This window comes from Myiozetetes cayanensis, unplaced genomic scaffold (assembly GCF_022539395.1).
Source record: "Myiozetetes cayanensis isolate MyiCay16 unplaced genomic scaffold, myiCay2020 scf10, whole genome shotgun sequence".
Lineage (NCBI taxonomy): Eukaryota > Metazoa > Chordata > Aves > Passeriformes > Tyrannidae > Myiozetetes > Myiozetetes cayanensis.
This window is the reverse complement of record NW_026086605.1, coordinates 19,436,705-19,460,358: the sequence shown is the minus strand read 5'-3', so window position 1 is coordinate 19,460,358 and position 23,654 is coordinate 19,436,705. Positions and strand designations below refer to the sequence as shown.

Below are 23,654 nucleotides of genomic sequence, written 5' to 3'. Positions count from 1 at the left end.
CCCTCCAGCTGCAAAAGGGGTGGGGAGAGCACAGACACGCACTCTCGCATGAGGAAAATTCCCCTTACTGAGGTTGACAAACCCGCCTCGGCTGCCGGTATTACGTGTTGTGCTGCATGTGTATCCGCCAGCCGCAAGGCCCTGGCAAGGGGCCCCGGCATGAATTAACCTGCAGTAACCCCGGGCGCAGGGGCAGCCTTGGCGGGGTGTGCCTGCCTGGCCTGTGCTGGAGTATGAAAGCCATTATAATCCACTCATTCATGGTGCTTAAAGAGCCAGAGGTTTTTTTCATGCTTCTCATGGAAGGGAGGAGGGTTTGGAAACAGTAACGCACAGCATTCCCCATTCTGATGGACATCGTGTGCTTTATCAAGCCCAGCCCACCATGTCATCAGTCCAGCAAGTTTTAAAGTAACATTTATCATTTTTATTATGAACAAATAAAATTTCAGATCAGCACAACCAGATGTCTGTTTCCATATTAGTAGAAATTATTTCAAAAAGTTTTTTTTTCTTTTCCAGTACACAAAACAGAGATACTACTATGCAGAAATCCCTAAGCTGTGAAAAATCGTATCCTACTCACATTTCAACAGTGACAGAGCTCAGACAATGTGCAGATTCAACTTTCCAATCCTTCCCTGAACACCCAACACTTGGACATCTCTTCTTCACAATACCAGCGGGGCTGGGAATAGTTTTGGAAAACAAACCAGTCCATGCTTCTGCCAGCAGTGGTGTGTGTGGTACTTTCTCTGCTTGGCTGGTTGGCAGCAAGCCTCACCACACCTCTGGGAGGCAGGGCATAACTCCCTGTTACAGATAGGGAAACTGAGGCACAGAGAGTTTTTTAGGTGACTTTGTCCCAAATCACGCAGTGAACGAGTTGCTAAACTGGAAACGGGTCCCAGATGCTTTAGCTGTGAGGTCTCACTGCTGCCTTCTCTGCTTCCACCTTTCACAGACTCATTTAAGCTAAACATACAGACGATGCGTCCAGGATACAAACATGCCACCAAAAATATATATATATATTTATAGGTGTGTATATATATATATATATCTCAAACAAAATTCTACTTGAAGTGTTGTATCTGTTTCTTAATCTAACAAAAATTCTAACTCAAATACATTCAAAATCACCTGCACCCACAGTTCAATGTAGGCAATTAAATAATTAAGAAACCCCTCAAATGTTCATAATTCAGGAAAAAAATAAAAATACGGCAAATAGCTGTCAATACTTCTATGTATATTAAAGAAAGATTTAAGGCACCCAGAGATATTTGCCAATCTACCTTTAAAGTGACTGGACAAACACCAGGACTGTTTGGTTACTGCTCCTCAACTTCCACTCTAATTCCAGCATCTGGACCCAAATCAGTTCCAAATTTGAAAGGAACCCTTGATGTCAAGCCCTGTTTCTCTGCTGAGAGGATGTGAAATATTGCAGTATTTCACAGCATGCATCTCTACTGTAGGGTATGTCACTCTACGCCTTAAGGGCACCAGGAGCAAGGAAATCATTCTCCCCTTCTCCCCTCCCCACACCCCTTTCAAATTACTGACTGCTGCAAATTCATCCTCTCTAGGGACTTCCACGAGTTCAGAGGGGTTTAGACTAGAGTGAAGTCAGCCTGCAATTACAGAGCTAACAGCATTTCTCTCTTTTTGGAAGGCTTTTTCTTTTTCTTTTTTTTTTTTTTTTAATGCTAGGATACAGCTCTAACCACAACCCCCTGTGCCCCAGCCAGCACCCAGGCAGTCAAGAGCCTCAGAGCAGTAGGGACACTGTCTCCTGAAACCAGGAGCTGAAGGACTCTCTGCTTCATTTCTCCTTGTTCCTCTTCACTAAAGTCCATATCGCTCCAGATGGCTCAAAACCTTGAAGGGTCCCGTTGCTGAGCAATAACAAGGTCATGGTGGTGGCAGGGAGGGGAAGGTGAGGAGAAGGACTTATTTGCTGAGTAACAAGTGTGTTCTTGTTAAGGAGAACATCTCAGAGCTGTTCTGGCTCCTGGTGAGTTTCACAGCAGCAGAAGGAAGCAAAGCTGCAGAGATTCGCTCCCATGAAGCTTCCCTGGCTGCTACATGGCAGAGCTGAGGCGAGGAAGTTGGCATCCACTCCATCTCTGCCCTCCCTGGCCTGCCTGAATAAGGGAGATGCTGCAAACCCCACTCCAGTATCACTTCATTCTGGCTACCTCTTGTGCTTTCCTCCAGCTCCAATTGATGCATTTAAGCAACAAAAACAATACTATTGCTACAAATACTACTACTAATAAAAATTAATGATAACTGGGAGAGTTAAGGGGGAAAAAAGCACATTCAGCCCAGTGAGGGGCTTGAGGCCATGACATCCAGAACCTAACCAACCGCCTGAACTCCAGCTGGTCTCTGAAACTTGCAGGAAACAACACCCACGTGGACTTTTTTCCCCAGCACACCCTCCAGCTGCTTGCCCACATCGGCTCAGTGATGTAACTGACCTTTCTGCAGGCTCAGCCACCCTCACTGCTGTCTCGCTGGCGAAGAAGCAAGGTGCCGGGATGGCTCGCCGAGGGGGCTGGGAGGCAAGATAAGGAATTAACAAGGAACTGTTTTTGTCTCTCCTTCCCACTCCCTCTGAGTAGCAGGGAACGGCAAACCAACACAGTGGACCCTGGGCTGGAAAGGCCAGAGGTAGCTCATGCTGGTAACTTCCTCAAGCCTCCTGTGCCACCTGGCCCCACGTTGGTGTTTCTCAGGCACTTGTTGAGTGGAGTTCCCGAGGATGAAAAGACCTGCTCCTGTGGACACTCTCGCTCCTCCCTACACCTGCAGGTACTCCCTTGTCCTGTCCCTGTGCCCAGCACAGGATGTGGATCTGCAGGACAGGCACACACATCTGCCTGCCACCCAGCAGGGACCCTGTTCCTCCAACACACAAAGCAGCTTAATTCAGAGGTGGAGCTTTGGTTTACATCCTTCTCCCCTCTCCATTTTGGCAAAGTCCTATTTGCCAGCAAAAGTCTCAGCAATGGAAGTGAACAAAACCACTCCAGGCTGGTACCACCCCTTGGCAGTCAGTGGCACACCCCTCCATCTGCCCTCCTCCTCACTGTGGCTCTCCAGAAGGGCCATGGAGCCCAGAGCTGTGCTCTACCTTCAGTCCCTCGTGGCACAGGGCACAGTGGGCAGTGCAGGGAGGGAGGCTGTGATACCAGAGGGAGTAGGAATTAAGGTCACGTGTCCACTGCTGCTACTACATCCCCCACCACTGGTAGATCTGGCTGGAGCTCTGAAAGAGTTTGGGCGCTGTTCGCTCCCCATCCAAAGTGGCTATGTGGTGGGGAGCAGGAGAGAACACTTCCCAAGAGACATATTGGAAAGAGACAACTCCCTTTCTGATGGCAAGAGAAGGGGATGGAGCTGCTTTTCCCAGGGAGAGCAGTTTAGCCGTGTCACATCTGTCAGCAGCCCTTGAGAAAGGAGGAGGGACAGAGGCAGGAATTTTGGGGGGAAGGTGGTGGGGAGAGGGTCACTGACTTTGGGTCAACTCTTCATCTGTCTGGTACGGGCTTCCCTTAACTAAATGGCACATAGCCAGCTGCAATGGGCCTCCCCAGGCCACTTCCTACCAGCTTCTCTGCCAGGGAGAGACTGGGATGATGTAAAGCAGAAAACAGGTTAGAGGGGCTGAAGAGAAAAAACAGAAAGGAAAAGGAGAGGAGGGAAGGGGTGGCCTTGCATTATAAAGGCAGAGTCCTAGATCTTAAATACATCACGTAAAATACAGCGTGGGAGGGGGGCATTAAAACTCATTACCGTTATCTTAAGCAAACTGGTAGCATTATTCAGTAGTTAGTAAACAAAACATTAAACCTTTGTCCAGCGTGTTTGGAGGGGTCAGGAAGGGAGAAAGGGAAAAAAAAGGAGGAAGGAGAGGTGTGGATGTGTGTGTGTGAAAGGGAGCAGGAACTCAGCCACTCTTGTGACTCCCGTCTCCAGTCCGCATTTTCCGAGCCAGGATGACCTCCTTGGAGACCTTCTTGCGATCGCTGGCCAGCCCCAGGAGGCACATGAGGTCGATGAAGGCTGTGGTTAAGTTGAACCGCCAGCCAAACTCACTGGTGGAGTAGTCGTAGGGGAAGGTGTGGTGGTAGTTGTGGAAGCCTTCTCCTGAAAAACACGACCAGGGAGAGGATGTTGCAAAGCTCTAGGAGATGAACCTTTTATCTCAGCCCAAAGCACCATGTTCCTGTAACAGGCTCTGGATTGAGTCCAGGCTCCTCTCAGCCCAATTTTACCTTTCTACAATTTATCCCATCTCATCTGGGCATGATCCAGCATGCCAGGTCTGTCCCAAATGAGGCCACAACAGTCACAGAGGACTTTTGGTACTTTTGGGAAAAACAAGTCTGTGGTAAGGAACTGAGAAAGGCCCTGGCTCCCCAACTGCACCAAAACACCAGGGGAATCCTAGCAGCTTTTCCCCTGCCACCACAAGAAATCTTCTAGAATTGGTTTAGCTACCAGCTAGACCAGCAGCAAGTCCCCAACTAAACAGGCCAATCAGTACTCCTACAGCACTGGCAGTCCTCATGCCAAATCCAAAGGGCATTTTGAGATGGGAAAAATGCAGACCTGCTTCTACTAAGCAAATCTACCCCAGTCAGCAACCACCTGCTCTAGACACGGTCAACACTGGCTTCAGCACTCACCCTGTCAAAGACATTGCCTCGACTCCTGCTCCTACCCCCTGACTCTCTGCAGTTCAAATCCCTCCCTACTAAAAGTCCCCGAGCAGATCCTTCACTAATGGAAATCAGTGAAGCCCCAGTGACATACAGTGATGCAAAACAGCTGAGGATTTGGGCTTGTGAGAACAGAGAAGGGCAAGTGCTGATCCTGGGATGTATTTTCCTAGGTCCTCAAAACTTCAGTAAAACACATGAGAGCATCTAGCTTGTCTCATCCCCAAGTAGTCCCAAAATCACCAGGTGCCCTGAGAACATGTCAAAATGTGCATCAGCTGGTTTTCAAGTTGACAAATCTCAGATAGATATGCAGTGACTGCAGAACACATTTTTCAGTCTGGTGAATGTGGCAGAGAGACCTGGGAGCAGGCTAAACAAAATATTGGCATTCAGATAAGAAGGTGCTAAGTGTAGCAGAGTCCTCTCCTGCCTGAAGAGAGTCTGGTGGGAGCTGATAACCCCACTGCCCTTATGTACTCACTGGCCAGCTTGGGAAATGCATCCAGATGCAGAGTATAGAAGGGGAAATGGGGACACCTGGATTCACAGAAATTCCTAGAAGCAAGTTGCAGCCCCAAGGGGCAGTCCCTGCTCTACAGTTCACCCACAGCAAAAGACAGAGATGCTGAACATACCTAGGGCCCCCAAGCTGACCAGGGGATTCTCCCGTGGGTTGATGTTCTGATCATACGGCCGGTTGCCAAACATGTGAGCAGCACTGTTCACTAGCCAAGTGGCATTGAGCCCTATGGTGTAGCGCAGGATGGCTGGAATGAAGAAGCTGATGACGATGGATTCATCCCAGAAGTACCAGGGCACTACAGTTGGCAGCGTGAAACACAGCAACACCACTGAGGGCTTGTAGTATCTGGAAAGGAAGGGACCAGGAGGAGGGTGTTCAGTGGCAGAGACAGGACAGAAAGGGCTGATTCAGTCCTCCATTTGGAGGATTCATGTTCAGCTACATAGGTAGAAATGCCTCACTCCTGAGCCTTGTATCTTTTGCCCTGGATGCGCAGAAACCATGCCTGGAGACTCCCAATTCCTAACATCAGGCACGAGGCTCAAAATAAATCCTGTTCTCCTCACACATGAGCAAAACAATGTCCCCATCACCATAGGCCTAGACACCAGCTGCTGCATTTGGCCTCATCTTTCATTTACTTCTCAGCTACACTGATCCCCATAAAGGCAACCCCAGAGTCCCCAGCCTTTCAGAGTCTCACAGAAGGTCCCTTCTCCAGCTCTGGCCCAGTAATGAAACTCCTCTTGCAGACTTGGCTTGCAGTACACCCCACCAACAAGTACAAGCAAAGGGCACTTGCACCATCAAACAGATGAGGATGTGGACTCTCTCATACTAGAAGGACAAGAGTAGAGGAAGCTGAACCACTCTGATGACTCACAAGAAAACCAGTCTGGAACTGAACTAGCAACCTCCTGAGTTAGGTTGGTTACTATATGGGTTCAGTCCTCCATCCCTGCAGCCCTGGTGACAGGCTTGCCTCCTAGACAGCTGAGAGATACCACATCCAAGAGGCACCAGTGAATCAGTAGCATCCCTCCCTGTTACTGCCCCTCTCACATCTTCATTTTCAACCCTTCTTTCACCGTACTGTCTCCAGAAGACTGATGGAAGAGGGGCACAGACATGACCTGGAAGGTGTACAACATCATCTCCAAGGATGGCTTTAGAGGCACCCATGTGTGGGCTCTGGGCCAGCCAATGCAGCAACTGGGCTGTGGGGCAAGCAAGAGTGGAGGTGCTTTGTGGTGGAAAGCTCAGCTCGCTGCTGGCAAGATGCTACAGGGTAGGCAGAGAGAGGGCTGCGGGAGGGCTAGTGGTAGCACTAGCTTCTAAATAGTTCCTATAGGAGAGGTACAGCTCATTTCTCACAGTTCATCCCACAGCAAAGCCTTGGGCATCCTGAAGAATCACATTTCTCACATGATGCCTTTAATCCCCTCATGATCCATCAGAGGTGTTTGGGGTCCCCAGCCAATTTGCAGGGTCCATCCCACATGGCTCTGCACTCGGGCTGACCCCACCACTCACCTGCGCTGGAACATCACCACTTTGTCAGCCTTCATGTCACTCAGGTCCAGCTTCTGGCCCTTCTCGATGACGTCCGGGTGCTTCCGCACCAGCAGCCACCCGATGTGGGAGAAGAAGAACCCCCGCATGGCATTGTGTGGGTCTGCGTCCGTCTCGGAGAACTTGTGATGGACACGGTGGTCTCGGACCCACTCATAGATGTCATTCTGCAAGGCAACAGGAGTGAAAACTGAGGGTCAGGATTGGAGATGTTCCCTTCAACTTACAAAAATGCCTAAAACATTTAGATGCCTAAATCCTATCGACCTGAACTCAGTCATGTGGAGTTCAGTTCATCATGACCAAACTCAGCCAGGAGTCATATCAGTCATATTATCTTTCATTAGGGTTTGGGGTTTCTAGCCTTTAAAACAAAGGTTGGGTCTTCTTTGCTCCACCACTACAACTTTCTCTAAAGTCCTGGTACTTTGATGGGCTGTCTTGTCTCTGCTTTTTAATTGGCTGCTTAAGGCTTTGGTTTGCACATCACCCACAGCATCACCAGCTCTGATTGATTCCCCACCCCTGCAGCAGCCAGCCCTCATTGGCTGGTCGGTGTTCCTCCCTCACATGCTCAGCTCCTGTTGTCTCTTGTCCTTATCCCTACACAGTGCCAGCTGGGATTGAATGACCTGCCCCTTCCCTTCACCTGACATTTTCCATAGGTCATCCTGCCTTGCTTTTCCTGGGATTGCTAAAACAGGTGTTTAACTTGGGGTTCAAGGGTTTTTTTAACTTTTTTTTTACACTGGAAATCAAACAGTCTTAACATTAAGGCCCCTCTTTAGAAAGAGAACAAACACATCATTTCAATGGCATTTCTCAAAAATACCCCTCTTCAGCCCCCTAACTGTTCTATTTAAGCAGTACAATCAATACAGTTCAGAAAACGTCAACGCTGTTATCATTTGTATTAAGAAATGATTGTTTTGGCCAGTTTTAAGAATAGATTTCAGTAAGCCTGTGATCATTCCTTTATATTGAGATACAGAGGAGCTTAAAGCCATGTGTTACACCATCCTAGGAAACATGAAACAGAGATACAAGCATGCCTCTATTACCTGTATTACACAAGAGACTCCTTAATCTCCTAAGTACATAGGACTTTTCCTGAAAACACTTTGAAGGTAGGGAAATGGCATAACCATCTCTATTTCTTGCCTTGAAAGACTAAAGAACTTGTCCACACAGGGAGCCTATAGCAGAAACACAACTCCTCAAATCCCTCTCAAATGTAACCACTCCTCCTTCAACTGAGATAAAATGATTTACCTGCAGGCCATGCAAGAAGGCAATGATAGACACAGGCCAGGATTAAATTCTCACTTGTTTCCAAATACTGGGAACTACTGTCTTCTTTCCAGCCAAATCCACCTCCAAGTATCACCAGCCCTCACTGGTGTTAGCCAGAGCTTGGTCTTTCAGCATTCCCCCAGAAGAGAGTGGCCCAGCTGCCCTCCTTATCTAGTAAGCAGACAAACTCAACTGATACCTATGCTGGAAGTGTTTCACCTGTGACCCAAAGTCTCTTTCACATTCCAGACCCTTCACAGCATCACATAACATGCGAAAGCACAGCCTGAAAGTTGACAGACAACTTGGGTTTGCATATATGGGAAAGTTTTCCCCATCTTGCTGGAGGCAGGAGGCACAAATTTGGAAAGAGACCATGTACTGCAGCTGGAGCACAGTTTCACCTCATCCACCACATGCTATCTACAAACATGAATCAGGAGTCTCAAAGCTGAAAAATCAGTATCTTGACCCAAACTCTGGCACGTTAACTTTTCTACAGATCTTATTTTGGGATCACCTTTCACTGCAACCTGACTGAAAATCATGACTTTCTGAGAACAGCAAGCAAAGCCAAAGAGAATGCCTTCTTCCTTGGGAGTTTCCAGCTACAGGCTATAACCAGAAGAGCTTTTGCTGTGCTGCAGCTGCCAGGTCTTGTGGCAGAAAAGCCAACTAGAGGCAGAATTCCCAAATTCTCTGAAACTACAAGCCACAGGTCTCTGAGCAGCCAACAGGTCTGGAGGACCTAAGATAAGACAGTCTATAGACTTCCCTGACCTTAAAAGTTATTGATCTTCTCTTCTGCCACTAATAGGAGTGAGATAAATTCAACATAAACCTTCTCTTGATCTCACTGAAAGTAACTATTTAAAAAAACCTCCATGGGGAATGGTACTGAATTTTCAATAAAACTTTGGATTAGTTCCTACTGAAGCTGAAATATCTGTCTGTCTCTCATCTTTGTCTATTCCTATCCCCTACAGCAATAGCTCAGCAAATTCTTTCCCCCTCTGCCCTATAACCCTGTGAGAGATGGTCTTTGTACAGGACTAGCCAGTACACAGCAATCCATCCCGTTGCCTTGCTGAGTGCTGGACTACTAGTGGGAATGAGCACCTTGGTCCTTCCTCTTCTGCATGAAAGACTTCAGTTTGGTACTAACAGAGAAGAATAAACTCAATGGTGTTTTAGAAAGTTTTTCAAGGCTAAAAAAAACCCCATCCCCACCCTGTTCTGATTACATGTAACAAAGTTATATCCTCTGGAGAATTACTTAAGGGCACAGCACTGATACTTCTCTGATCACCACCGTCTAGCAGAAAGTGCTGTACTCTGTCACCCTCCCGAGTACTTCCCACAGACAATCAAGCCTGTGTGAAGTCCTTTCAGTACAGTTGGAGCATGGAGTGTTGTTAGGGCTGCCTCACAGTCACAAACCTAAGAGGCCACCAGGATTTTCTCTGCCATGCCAATCTGGGTTTTCACTCTGACTTCTACAGATTTCCAGTTCTGTTTGCTTTGTGGACTGTAAAGGGCTCTCACAGTGGTTAAGCAATATACTCAGGTTAGTGCTCTCTGAGAGGCAAGGCAATCTCCTGAGGTGCTTAACAGCTGCCTGCAGTCACTTGTGCCACTCTGAATGGGCCCAACCCTTCTCTCCTTAAAATATCACTGACCTGGGACGACTCTCTGGAAGCCAGTGGTGTGACTTATAACAGGATTATTCCTAAATATCACTCTTCTGAATCAGAGAAACATCCCCCTAACTGCATAATCTCAACAAGTTCTTGGTTGCTATGCAGCAGCAAATTTTACAGCCTGGCTCCCTGGGCTTTGCGGGTGTTTTCCCCCTTATCATCCACACATCAAGGGGAGAGTGAGGCAACACGGGAGAACACTTGGTGCAAGCTCAGGGAGACCACACCTTGAGGGAAAGGTACATTCCTGCTTTCGAGAGCTTTCCTACCCCTGGTCTTGGCCAGTAGTCCTCTCCCCACTGGGTTTGTCTCAGAGTCAACCTCTGGTAGGACAAGGTAAAGACAATGAGACAGACCCTAGCACTGCAGCATTGGATGGAAAGGGCAAGCTTTTTCCTAACAAGAGGTAGCAGGAGAGAGAAACTTCTTAATCAGATTGTGTTCCATATCTGGGACAGGAATTCATGGGAACACTTACTTCTGAGGACCAGTGGTCACACAGAGGAAGTGCTTACCTGGAAGGCCATGGAGTTTGCAATAGTCAGGAAGATCCGCAGGGGCAGTGTGGCTTTGTAGGACCGATGACTCCAGAGGCGGTGAGATCCAGCTGTGATTCCCAGAGCACTCAGCAGGAAACACAGAACAGCTACAGAGGAAAAGAAAGTAGTGGAGCAGTTAGAGCAAATCACCCTTCAGCAAAGTTTCAGGCAGAGCAACACAAAGGCAGGCCTTCCCTCAAAGCTGTATAAACAAGAGAGGAATTCATGGAAAGCACAGATTGGGGCTATAAAACTCAATGTGAGAATGCCCAAGCTAAGACAGATATCCCAAACAGTGTGGGGCAAATCACTTCACCTCTTCATCTCTGATATGCAAGGAGGCTCCCCTTGTCACAAGACTTGTCACAAGGGTTGGTTCTTCAGTAGAGTGCCATCTGTCAGGGTGCAGGATAGTCAAAATTGTATTAAGTAGCTGCTTCTATAAAGCTCTATGGTAAAAACGCTGCAGTCCATGAGTGAATAGCTTCCCCTTTCCTCTCACCCTGAACAATCCAGGCTCTTGTTTTCCTATCTACCACTCCTCAGTAAATCTCCTTTGCATTATTTTCACCTAGAAATGGAAGATGGAAGATTACCATTCTTCAGGGAGACAGCTCAAGCCCAGGTTTAGGCTTCTCTTCTACTCCCTTTCTGAGCAAAAGCTGGCTAGGAAAAGATCTAACCTAGAATTCCATTAAAGCCTGGGCTTCACCTTCAGCTCCACCACTGACTTAAAATCTGCCCAGAGGCTTCCATTCCTGGGGTCTTTTTAATTTCTGCTCCCCTGCTCAAGTCCTGTACCTTTTACAGAAGGAAACTCCAAGGGCAACAACTCATTGCAAATCATGCCCATGGCAGAGGCAGATATTGCTGGGCCCAGCTGAGCTTTGAGGCTGCTTCATAAGTTCCCTCTCCACACAGGGCAGAAGGAATTCCTTGCCTCTCTGGCAGCTAGTAAAAAAACACATCCCTCTCTCAATATGTCATGTGTTCATATCTGCCCTGATTTGTGTGTTCCTGCTTGTCCTCCTGGAACCTCCAATATCTGATCCTAGAACTAAAATGGAGAAAAGACCCCAATAGATTAATTGCAGTATTCCACTAGGAAGATAAGGTAGGAAGAAAATTGGTTCTGAAAATTAACTCTTCCTCTAGGAAGGAAGGGACAGGAAATCTGTCAGAAAGACATAGAACAATCAACAGTTGGTTTGCCCTGCAGGTTCAGACACAAAGAAGGAAGGGTGAGCATCTGTGAATAGGTCAATTGATCCACCTTCAGTCCCCTGTGGAAGAGATGCCTTCTTACCAGTTCCCCAGGGAAACTCTTTCCTTGGTATGAACCTGCAGATTTCAGCCAATTGCATCAATCATGAAAAGAGTTCCTTGTTCTTACACGAAAGCCCATGGACAGGAATTGCTGGTGTGCTTGACAATACCATTCAGTCCTACCAAATGGCTCTAATCAAGCTTCTCTTGAATCAGAAAACTAGATACTCTGCCAGAAACTTGTCTGGAATCAGAGATCCGAGACATGTTCTTTCATTCAAAGTAATCCAGGCTATTTCCTATTCCTGTTCCCACTTTCTTCTGTCACCTCTTTTTTGTTTTGTTTGGTTTTTTGTTTGTTTGTTTGTTTTACTACATTTCTAATCTAATGTCTTATCCACTAAAAGCCTGTCTCAGCTGATTTAACTTCCTCTTCTGGCCCCTTAAACTTGCACAAACCCTTCTCACTTCCATCCCACTGCACCACCTTCCCTGTCTGCTGATCTGACCATGACTCCCCATCTTCATCTTCTCCCATGGTTACCCTGCCTGCAGTGCAAGCCTTGACCCAGCACCCCTCTGCCTCGTGTCTCCCAGCACCTCTGCAGTCTCTCAGAAGAGCCAAGCAATCACTAGTCATAGATGAGTTATAGGGCATGAAGAGGGATGAAAATGCATGCAAATGCAGCAGGATCCAGCCTTTGCAAGAGCTGAGCAAAGCTCACAAAGTTGTCCAAACCTGGAAGGGGAAAAGGGAAGGATTCTGCAACAGGGCATTTGGTTCAGGTCTCCCTTTGGCCTTGCTCGTAAGACCTTGAAGGTCTTACCCAGTTCCAGGATGCTGTCTTGAAAGTTATGAACCAAATCATGTCCAGTTACCTGTTAATATTAGATTTTAAGACTCATTCTAAATCAGTCCCTATCCCCACAGATAGCACCAGACAGAGTCCATGATAAACAACATCACCTTGCAATGGATGTGTGGGGGCAACTTGCTAGGGAAAGAGCCCATCTGTCCAGGCAAGCAGGCCCCATGGATTAATGGTTCACTGGGGACAGAAATGTGATCTTTCAGGGTCTTCAATGGCACAAGAAAGTAATTGCCAGGTTAGGTGAGTAGAGGCCCTGTTGATAATCCTGACTTTTCATCTTTCCCTGCCTAGAGAATCCTCACATGCTGACTGGGAATTTTTTTGTTAAAAGAGGCCTCTGGAAAGATGACTCTGGCTGAGGACTGTTGTATTTCAGCTTTGCAGGAAGGAAGCTCATTTGTATCTCTTTTATACAGGCAGTTCTCAGAACTTGCCTGTGTATATCTCTGCTGGGAGAAGATAACACCAGCAACAAAAATGTTATCAGCAAGCACAATGAATTACCAAAGAGATGTGGTGGGGACACCAGCAGATCCAAAACCCAGACAACCCAGTACTTGCTTTTGGGTAGTCTTGCCTGGAAGCTTTTGTCAAAAATTTGAAAGAGTACCCACTGCTTTCAGGTGCCCTGGCATAGAACAGTCCCAGCCTTCATCCGAAGCCCATATACTCAGCAGCTCATGCTGACTTCTCTTGGAGCTACGTCCCAGGTTGCTACAAAGGTCACAAGTCTCTAATTATAATCCTCTGATGTCTGGCCTCTTGCCCATATACAGAAGCTGTAGTTTATCTAAGGGGCAGACACTTTCTGTGGGAAAGGAGTTGATTCTCAGTCTGTGCATACATGGCACCAGCCCCACAGAGACCCAAACCCTACTTGGAGACAATTAGCTCCATCAGCCATCCCTAGGAGTTGTGACAGTGACAGGAAATAGACAGTAAGATTGAAAAGCCTTGTGGAATACAGAAGAATCCAGCACCCTAATGATTCAGAGAGTTCATCCCTGCAAACAGGCACAGTGATGATCATTGCATAGTCAGGGAATCAACATCTCCCAGGGAATAAGAAAAACTCCTCCAAGATCATCCACTAGGAATTCAATTGGGAAGATAGTAGAGAAGGTGAAATAAAGTAGCACAGGTTTTCACAGCTGCCCTGTGATGCTGCCCCAGACTGCAGGACTTAGAGACTCCTTCAGCTGAGGATTCAAAGTCACCTTCCACACTGTGCTTTGAACTATACCAGATCCAAAAGATTGTTAAGTCACAGGTGATATTCCCAGTGACCCATTCAGTTGGAATACAAAGAATTATGACCACAGGCAGTAATAAGCACTCAGTGCTACAAAAATTAAACACAAAACATTCCAGATTCAGTCATGTCTATGACTCACTAGCCTTTACCTCTTTAAGGCCCAGATTCAGACCCAAAGTTATGATGGGAAGCCAGGAATGTGCTAAAAGCATTGTCACCTGCAGTCAGGTGACTTGGGGTGACATGAAGATGTGTTGCTGTTTACATGAAGAGGTGTTGCTGCTCCAGCAGGTGTCCTTGGGCTTCTGCTCAATGTAAGACTCTTTCCTCCTTGCTGTTCAGTCCCTGCTAGTCAGGTGAGTCCTGCTATCCTCAGGAGAAAGAGACCAGGAGCAATGTAATGTGCAGGCTGTGTAAGGAGAACAGTGTTTAGGAGGAGCAATAAGAGCTGCTGTCACTGAAACCTAACTTCCCTGACACACTTGGAGGAGAAGCACGCCACCTGCTAGTTAAGCCTTGGAGAGAACACTAAGTGGAAAGGTGTTGCCAGCAGTAGTCTTGATGGGAAAGTATCAGAAAAACTGTAAATACCTTGCTGGACATATCCTGGAGGTATTATTGGCTGAGATTTCAGGGTGTCAGAATTGCCTAAATTATCCAGCAAGATTCACCTTAGTCCAAAGATGATACAGCAGCAACAAAAAATGGTATCAACTCATGTTTCTAGCACTGCTGGCACTTCAGGGAACTGAGAGGTTGACAGAGCACCATGTCGAGAGGAACCATCACTGTTTTACAGACACTGTTGGCCAGGCCAACAGGGGTTAAAACAGATGTTGTCAGTCTGCTGCACCCAAGGGCTAAGAAAAGTACCCACAAATCATATTTCCAAGGGAGGATCTGAGCAATTAGAGAAGAAACTGTCAGTCACTTTTGCATCCTGCCCTTTCAGATTCAGTCTCTTTGCCATTTGGCAAATGACGTAAAATTTGCCCATGATCCTTGAAAAGGCTGCGCAAGACTTTGACTAGTGCAGTGGAGAAGGCAACAAATAAAAGGGAAGCTAGCTAGAAAGCCAGTGCTGGAAAGGCTTGGAGAGCTCTTGTTATAGTGAGCTCTCACCTGATCAACAATCTGAGCTCGTTCTGGGAAGCTCTGTACCAGAAAGAGATCAGGGGATACAATGAACACAGCAACGCAGAACAGCAAACAATGATGAAGGCAGAGCTGGAGAGCTTGAGAGACAAAGAGGAATCAGCACACAGGGAAATGAAAACAAAAGAGAACAGTCACCAATATAACTGGTTTCAGAGTGACAGGAACATCAAGGAGATGGTGGCCTGGATGAAGTGGGTATAAGCAGGGAATTTCTCTTTACAATAGAATATAGAAGGTAGATGAGCTACCAGGCACCACAGCTGCCTGTTGCATCACAACAGAGAACATCTGGGGCCATGTTAATTTTGTATTATATGTACACAGCCTAAGGAAGTGATCTGAAAAACAAACAAACAAGCAAAGACCCCAGCAGCTCCAGAACTACCACTGGTAGAGCTGCTCTGCCATGACACCATGGTGTACTGCCAGAAGCAACATAAGTCTCTGCTGTGCTATCCTTTTATGCAAAATGGGAACTATAGTCCTCTCCTTGCTACCAGAAGTGCTGGGAAAATAACAGCATGTCACTGACATGAGAGCCACAGATGTCTTGTATGTGCTAAAGAAAGAGATGAGCTGAGAAAAGTGCAATGCAAGGAGCAAGGAGCCTTGTGGAGAAGGTAGACTTGTGGAAGTTCCAGACAGCACTGGAGGAGAATGGACAGGAGGGGAACATTGATTCAGCTGCAAGGTGCCATGAAGGATGGTCCTTTCCCAGAACAGGGGTGCAGGACAGGGAGCTTTGTGCAGCTACTCCAGCTTTGGTAAGGCAGGATGCATCTTCTGCCAGTCCAGAACGGTGCAGTTCCTTCAAGCCCACTGTCCTTCTCCCATTCCCACAGCATGTCACTCCAGAAGCCACCAAGGAATCTCACAGTGCCTCACAGTGGCAGGAGATTAACTGACACTTCACATCAGAGTTGACCGAGCAAGGAGAGCAGGAAGGACTGACATCAGATAAAAGATGAGGAAGAGTCACATGAAATGCCATGGGATGCCATACAGAAATCCCAAAGAGGCATGTGGTTGCAAAGACACTGCCTCAGAGACCATTTTGGGGTAGGGTGGGACTTAACAGAATGCAAAACAGCATTAACCTTCTGGATGAAGATGCTCAAGCCCACTAAAGTATCCCAGAAGAACTCAAGGGACAAGAGTTGGATGGATTTGGAAATCACAGTGCATCTCAGCAGCTTGAAATGAAACCAGTAAACTCACTTTTCCTTCCTCCTTGCCCCAGTGGTCCAATACCCTGAGTATATTTGCCCTGAGTCTATTTGACTGGGGTTGGAAGACCAGGGCTGACAGCTCAGTGAGTGAGAGAAGCCAGCAGTTCTTGCCTAGCCTGTGGCTGAGAGTTCAGGGATGGGACACACAGAACAGGACCAAGAGCCCTGAAATGCTCCTCCAAGGTTGTTCTGAGGCTGCATGTTCTGCCCAACCCTGCCAGTCCAGGTACAAGTGCAGCCTGTCAGGTTTTCACAAGTGAAAGGCCCAGCATTTTCACAACGCCCCCCTGAAAAGCCATGCTGGCTGCACAGGGAACACATCAGTGCCTCTGCTTTTGCAGATGCTGTAGCCAGACCCTGACTGTGGCCTCCAGTGAAGTTCATCCCCCCAGGCCTCTGCCTGTGAGAGGCTGCTAAGGTCCAGGAGGAAGAGTCAGGAAGACATCCAGGAAGCCATACCCTTCCCTGTTCAGTTGTAATGCTCATTGCACACAACCACAGGAGGACACACTTTGAGAGCATGGCAGACCAGGTGGGTCACCTCAGGTCCCATCCACAGCCAGGCTGGCCAGGAAGCTGCTCCCAGCTGAGCACTTTGCAGGAGTACCACTGAAAACAAAAGCCATGTCAGCAGGTCTCAAATTAGACTGTTGCTTTTCGTTTCAGGATGCTCTGTTTCACAGGGAGGCAAGGGGCTGGATGCAATCTCTCAACCTCCCCACTGGGAGTTGTTTGCTTCTGGACTCCTCCGGGGGTCCACACAAAGGCTCATGGAAAGTGAGGCTCCCCCGCAGCGTGGGCCCCAAGCCCAGCTGTCTTTCAAGCAGTCAGAGGAGAAGTTTGGTTCCTACCCAGGGCAAGGTCTCTGAGAAAGTGGAACTTTGCCTAGCTACCTTCTGCTGGGTTGTGCTTTCCACTGGAATTTGCTGCCTGGAGAGATGCTTATTTATTTTTTGAAAACTGTCAAGCTTAGTTCCGGGACGATGGTGGCTAATCTGTGCTTTTTTAAGAATGGTAAAAGACCTGAGCTTCAGACTTAATTCTTGACTTTCATCTTCATCACAATTGTTTTTTTTCCTCTTTCCCCTCACACACATGTGACAGCTCTGCAGGATTTACCCTCCCCTGGTAAGGATGGGAAGGTTGTCATTTCTGGACAACAGTCTCATGCCTAATGGTGCCCTATACCTTGCCTACCCAGCCACCCCTTAGAGTGCTCTTGCTAGAATCTTTCTTCCTAACTTTCTGGAATTGTTCCAGTATTCCATCAAGCATTTTCTGTGCTTCACCCCAGAAGTGGCTGCACATTCAGGTGTGGGCTACTTCCAAGCCCAGTTGCCTGTGAATCAAGTTTGTTCTTTGAGCAGTCAAGCCAAATCCCTGCCAAATCCTTCCCTCTCACATATGTCTCACAAGAGACATTAGCAAGCCCTTCCACATCTTGCTATGAAGCTGGCTGAATAGCTTCTTCTAACGCAAGACCTCTGCTTCCTTCTTTCTCATCCCCAAGTCTATGGGCCTGGAGGAAAAAACAATGCCACCCAATGGATTTGGGGTTTGTGGATGCCAAGAAACAGAGAGAGGAATGTGCTTACCCCATGCCAATGTCTGGATCTTTGCAGAAGGTATCAGCGTCAACGCGAATATGGCCCCCAGGTGCAGCAGGCTCATAAGGATGATATTCCTCCAGACGTATCGCAGGGGGGGCTTGGGGCCCTCCTTCTCCCGGTAGGTCTCATCAAAGATGTCATCTATCATGCCCCGGTCTCCTGCCAAGTCCTCATGGTTGAGCAAGTCCTTCTCCACAACGGCATTCCCATTCCTGGTCACCCGGGAGGTGATGGTGCCAACAGCAGTGATGCTGGAAGTGGAGGAGAACTCCTTGGAGAGATGGCAGTACGTATTTTCAAGAAAGGAAAAAGAGGAAACAAAACAAGAAGTTGGTGGTTACCAATGCAAGAAAAAGAGACAAAAGCATCTAGGCTGGCAGTGTGAAGACTCATAGCCTGTAGTTTCCCTGGAAAGCTCCCTTCTTCCAGCTGAGCCCTTGGCACCAAGAAGGGCCTGCTCTGGCCACAAGGAGTAAATGGCCTGAGAGGGCGGGGGCTTGGTCTTTCTGGCGAGAGGAGGTGAATGGCAGATGGGGTGCAGAAAGTAAAGAAAAATACTTGAAAGCCAGTCTCTTTTCCACCAGTGGTTTTGGTGAGGTCATTTGCAGATTGCAAGGATTTTTACTTTCTTTCAGTTTGATTAGTGGGTGTTTTTAGGTGGGTTTGTGGTCTGGGCTTATGCATAAGCAGACAACAATAAAGGAAATCTTGTGAATGAACAAAGAGGTGGAGGAGAAATACGATCTGCAACATTTTTATAATAAATCATTGGGCTGCTCAATATCCTGTCTCTTTGTGTCACCCCACTAAAGATCACAGGGGGAACATCAGGAAGATCCACAGAAGGATTCCTCTGGGATGCCTCCCTATTTTCCCTGCCTCACCTTCCAGTCTGGGACATGGCAAGGCCAACATGCTTGGAGATCAGTGGATGGAAGTTGTCAGGTGAGGTTCTTCCAGTTAGACCTACAACTCCTTATCCCATGCCTGCTGCTAAGCCTCTTATCCCTCTTCCACTTCCCACCCACAGGCAAACTGAAGAGGAGTACAATCCTCTGAGCCATGGCCACCAGCATGCAGAGAGGAAGTCTTAAGCAGCAAGTTGGCTCAGCTTGGCTCCCAGCTCCCTTCTGTAACTGTGACACAACATTCCCTCTGCACACGCTTGTTTGCCCTGGCTGAGTGACAGCCTGCCCGATCAGGCATGCATGACGAAAGGAGCAGGCAGGACTAACCCGAATGAGACAGGTCACTGAACCCTGAATCACCAATTCCCATCTCCATCATGACAGCCGCGTGCTTGCTGGTACTCGCAGCCCTTTGTCAGGCCTGAGCCCAAGTGCCCAGCAGGGCTCAACCCTGCAGGTGCCAAGCACACAAGATGCAAGTGGTGTGTCCCCACACATCGCCCCCATCCCCTCACCTCCCAGGAACCTGCCTGAAAGACACATCCCTCTGCCGCCTGCTCTGCTGCCTCTAAGTGTGAAGGGGCACTAAAGGTCGGCCAGCAGGAATAGGGGAGCTGAGACTGCAGGAGGGAGCATGGTCAAGCTGGGAAAGCTTTTCCAATAGAAATCTATCCTGAATTAACAGCAGATTCTCACCCAGGTACCCCAGATTCATAAAAGACCACCATTCTGCCATGGCCTAGTTTCCCGAGGGAGGCATTAAAATCAGGCCAGGCAGCTTACGTGGCCATCCCAACTCCTCCCTTTCCCAAGGGTAGAAACTAGAGGGTTACAGACATACCTTCCGATGGGGAGGAGCTGGCAAGGCTGACAGATTCCCCACATTTGGGAAGTAAAATGATCTCTATAGAGGGAGCACTTTAAGTTTTTCCTTCTGGAATTAAAGGAAAAAATCTGGACACAAAGTATCCGGCTGCTTTCACTGAACCCAGGCAAGCTGCTGAGCTTGGGACCTGCTCCTCTGCATCCTGGCTATAGGCTGTCTCTGCCTGCGTTCCTTTATTAATGTTTTGAGGTATGATACTCTCAGGTGCTGGAGAATTTAGAGAGCCAAAAAAGAGCCATGAGAAATGGCTTTTAACCCAAAGATTAGGCAAGGAAAAGTCCTGCCCATTCCAAAGTGTTAAAATATTCTCATCTGGCATTTTGGCAGAAAGGTGCAATTTTCTTTCTTGGCTGCAAGACAATCTACTAAAAAGACCTAAGGCTTGTCTATGCAGGAAAAATTCTCAACAGAGATTTGGTGGTATAATTAGATGGGTAACACTCCCCATATGGACATGCTGCTTCCAGAGTAAGAATGTGGGGTTGGAGTTGCATTTTTCTCATCCGTGATAGCTCTTGTCACTGTCAAAGTTACACAGGAGCAGAGGAGGAGGAGGGAGAGTGCAAAGAAAACAGCAGAGAGGAAAAAAATCTCTTCTTCCAGAGTTGTAGTAGCCACATGAGGAATTTTACCAGTATACCTATGCTGCTGGAATTACACTGGTATAATAAAACTGGTCATTTCTCACATGTAAACTAACCCTGAAACAAAAGGGCTATAAAGTAGCTGTGAAACAGCTCCACCGTTACAGACTTGGTGGGAGGAGCATAGGGGGACCAGGGAGGGAGAGAGGGCAGCTATTTGGGTAGAAACGGGGGAAATGAGGAGGGAAGAAAGAAGATTTTTATCCCCTTATGGCCATAGTGGCTCCTGCGGCTCCTGCCTAGGGAAATGGAATGGAGATTGATCTGGGCTCTAGGACTGAGAGAAGGAGGAGGCCAGCTAAATCATTTTTCATGAGCTCTCCCTCATTTCTGAATGACTTTGCAGCTCTCATCTGCAGAACAGATGTGTTTCCCCATCTACACTCCCACACCCCCAGCACTGAACACGCCATAGGTAATCCTGGCACCCAGCCAGCTTATACAACCAACTGCAGCTCAAAGGCTTCATGGTACAGCAGGTACAGCACAGGGGCCCCAGGGCACTGAATCTTAGGTCCAGTATATTTGAATATGCCCAACATGACCCAAGGACAGGATTCTTTCCAGCCTCTAGGATATGACCCAAAATACATGCCAAAACCATGAAACATGATCTGACCACACTGCCCTTGATATCCACTTCAGGAGTGGAGAGGAGTAAAGTTCTTTACATCACAGCATCCCTGGAAGGTCATGGGACCTGCACAAAAGGACCAGGGGAGACCTCACGTGCTGGTGACAGGAAAAGATCAGGGCTGTGATTTACCTCCACTTCTCAGCATTGGCAGAAGGGGGAAGGACGAAAAGGTGAGCACAGAAACACCTGGATCAAGCCCCTGCCTCTCCCTTGGGCAAAGGGTGGCTGTCGGAAGGGACAAAAATAAAAATTAAATTCTTTAAAGATCCAACAGCTCTATGCATCTTCCTGGTGTCAGGCTGTTATTCAGACCTTCTTATGCCAAAAATGGGCAGTCTCTCCATTGTATGCTTGCTTGGCTCAGGCAATGCAGACACAGTCATTCATTTCATCTGGGCAGCCAGCCGCTTTCACCTTGCGTCTGTCCTAGAGACGCTCCCTGCAATACTGGGCTTAAAAATGCTGTGAGTGAAACTCCTTTCTTATTTAAAAGAAAATTAATTAAGAAAAAAAAAATTACGGTCTTATCATTACCAAAACCCCCACGACCTCTTGGCACAAAAGGCTTCCTTGAGCAGCCCTTACAAGCCTGCTTCGATGAGTGTTTTCAAGATAGACCTGTATTTTAAGCTCAGTCTACCCGAGGGCACAGGATCCAGGGAGATAATCTCAGAGGCGGATGTCTCTGCTTCATCCGTGGGCTCCCCATGAGGCTTGGGTGATGCCTTAAGTTAGCCCTGAATACCTTCCCATCGCGACTGAGAAGCGATGCAGAGGGGACACACGCACACACGTGTGCAGATGAGTGTTTGTGCACGCACAGACACGCGTGGGTGCCCTGACCATTTTTCCCAAGACAGCAGCAGCGCAGCGCGGCCGGAGCCGCGGAGATGAAGGAGGAAGGGGCGAAGGGAAGACAAAGCACCCGCACCCCCGGTGCCCCGCTTACCTCCTCCTGCAGCAAGTGCGCAGGCATGGGGCGGCCCTGTCTCTGCTCCTCGGCGGCGGTTCGGGAGCGCGGATCCCCGGCGGCGGCGGCGAGAGGCTGGCTCTTGTCGGCTCCTCGCCCGGCGAGCTGTGCGGCTCGGGGAGGCGGGTGCGGAGGTATTTAAGCGGGGCTGCTGGCTCGGCGGCTGGCGGGGCTGGGCTCTGCGCGCCCCGGCCTCCTGGTGACCCCCTGCCCGGGATGGGATGCGCGGGGTCAGAGCGGAGGGCGGCGATCCGCGGCGGGGGCCCGGCTCTCGGCGTACCCGGGGGGAGGCGGGGCGGAGCGGGCCAGGGGGCGGGAGGGAGGAAGGATGCTGAGGAAGAGGAGGATGACGAGGGCCAGGCTCTCTCATGATGCCTGGCTGCTTTTTTCCTTTTTTTTTTCTTTCCTTTTTTTTTTTTTTCTTCCTCCCCCTCGCGAGCTGATTGGTTGCAGGAAATTTGGTGCCACCTCGGTTTGCCCTCGCCATTGGCTGCCCGCAATCTGCTGTTCGCTCCCCGCGGCGCGCACCCTGCGCGCTCCGCTCCGCGCACGGCCCCGCGCCCCGCTCCGCGCCCGCCGCGGGGAGCCGGGTGCCGCGGCCCCCGAGCCCCCCTCCGACGTTCCGGGGGCTGCCTCTAATGGAGTAACAGGCGCCCAAGGGCTGAGGGATGTCAGGGAGCGACGGAGGAGCCCTGCGCCCCTTCACCAGCTGGCCGCGGCTGTGGAAGAAGGGGCTTCAGAATGAAACATCTGCTGTGTGTCGGGGGTCTGTCTGGGGAGCGTTCTGCACATATGTGTGTGTATATAAATCATACATATCTGTAAAGAAAAGCACCCCACAACTCATATCCGAATAATTATGGGCGTTTGTGTAGGTGTTTATCCCGATATGAAAAGACAGTCTGGGAAAAGTTGGTTGTAACGTTTTAGAAAGAATCCTGTCTGTTGTCCCCCACAAAACAGTGCCTTCAGCAAAGGATGGAAGGAAAAAGGAGCAGCTCAATTTGCCAACAGCTATTTCCCATAACAACCTTCTCATTAGCCCGTAATGCTAGCAATATGCAAGCTCTATCCAAAATCCAAGCTCTATTCAAAATTCAACCTCTATCCCACGGATACCTTCACCACTAAAAGTGAAAAAGAGGGCTCTTACAAATCAGACCTTGCCGGTGGTAGAGCCTGGAGGCAGCTCTCCTAACTCCACCGTGTGGTCATCGTGCCAGGCACCCTCAGTCATTTAACACCAAGGCTGGTGTTAGGGTACCCTAATGCCATCATCCTGGCCAGGACCTTTCCACACCCAGTAGCATGTCCCGTGTTCAGCCTCAGCCCCCCGCTGACACAAGAGTCATTTTGGGAGTGGAACAGGGATGTGAAAAGCCATTTTGAAGTGTGCCCATATCCCCTGACACATATCCTGTCCGGCAGCCCTCCTGTAGTGATGGAGCTGATCACAAGAAGCACAGACAGATAACCAAGATCTTGCAGCAGAGTCCATCCCTGAGATGGCCCTGCTCAGACATAGGGAGGCTGATTCAGTGGCAGCTGTCAAAAGTGAGCTGCATTGTAATCACTGGAAGGGAAAACTGACAATGAAAAATAACAGTAGCCCCTTTGTTCTCCAGATTTAGAGGTGTTCAGAAAAGGGGGAAAGTATGTCTCTCCTTTTTCATTCAACTGTGATGGATGAAGAGGTCTGTGAGGAGTATGTGTTTAAATTTTACATTAGAATCTCAAGTCATGCCTACTTTCTGAGGCACAGTATTAAAACAGAGAGCCCACATAAGAAGATGTTCCTAGATGGTGAAAGCTAACATGAGTCAGGGAAGGACTTTTAACCCTCCCTTTTAAGA

General features: G+C 48.5%; 1 protein-coding gene across 1 annotated transcript; it reads right to left on the bottom strand.

Moving 5' to 3' along the window:
- Positions 1-404: 404 nt before the first annotated feature.
- Positions 405-22,143, bottom strand: SCD (stearoyl-CoA desaturase). Its single transcript, XM_050305741.1, has 6 exons — positions 21,781-22,143; positions 17,742-18,027; positions 10,343-10,473; positions 6,796-7,001; positions 5,375-5,607; positions 405-4,161 (listed from the first exon to the last, which is right to left on the bottom strand). Exons 1-6 carry the CDS (start codon positions 21,805-21,807, stop codon positions 3,962-3,964), a joined length of 1,083 nt encoding a protein of 360 aa, XP_050161698.1. The 5' UTR covers positions 21,808-22,143; the 3' UTR covers positions 405-3,961.
- Positions 22,144-23,654: the final 1,511 nt, after the last annotated feature.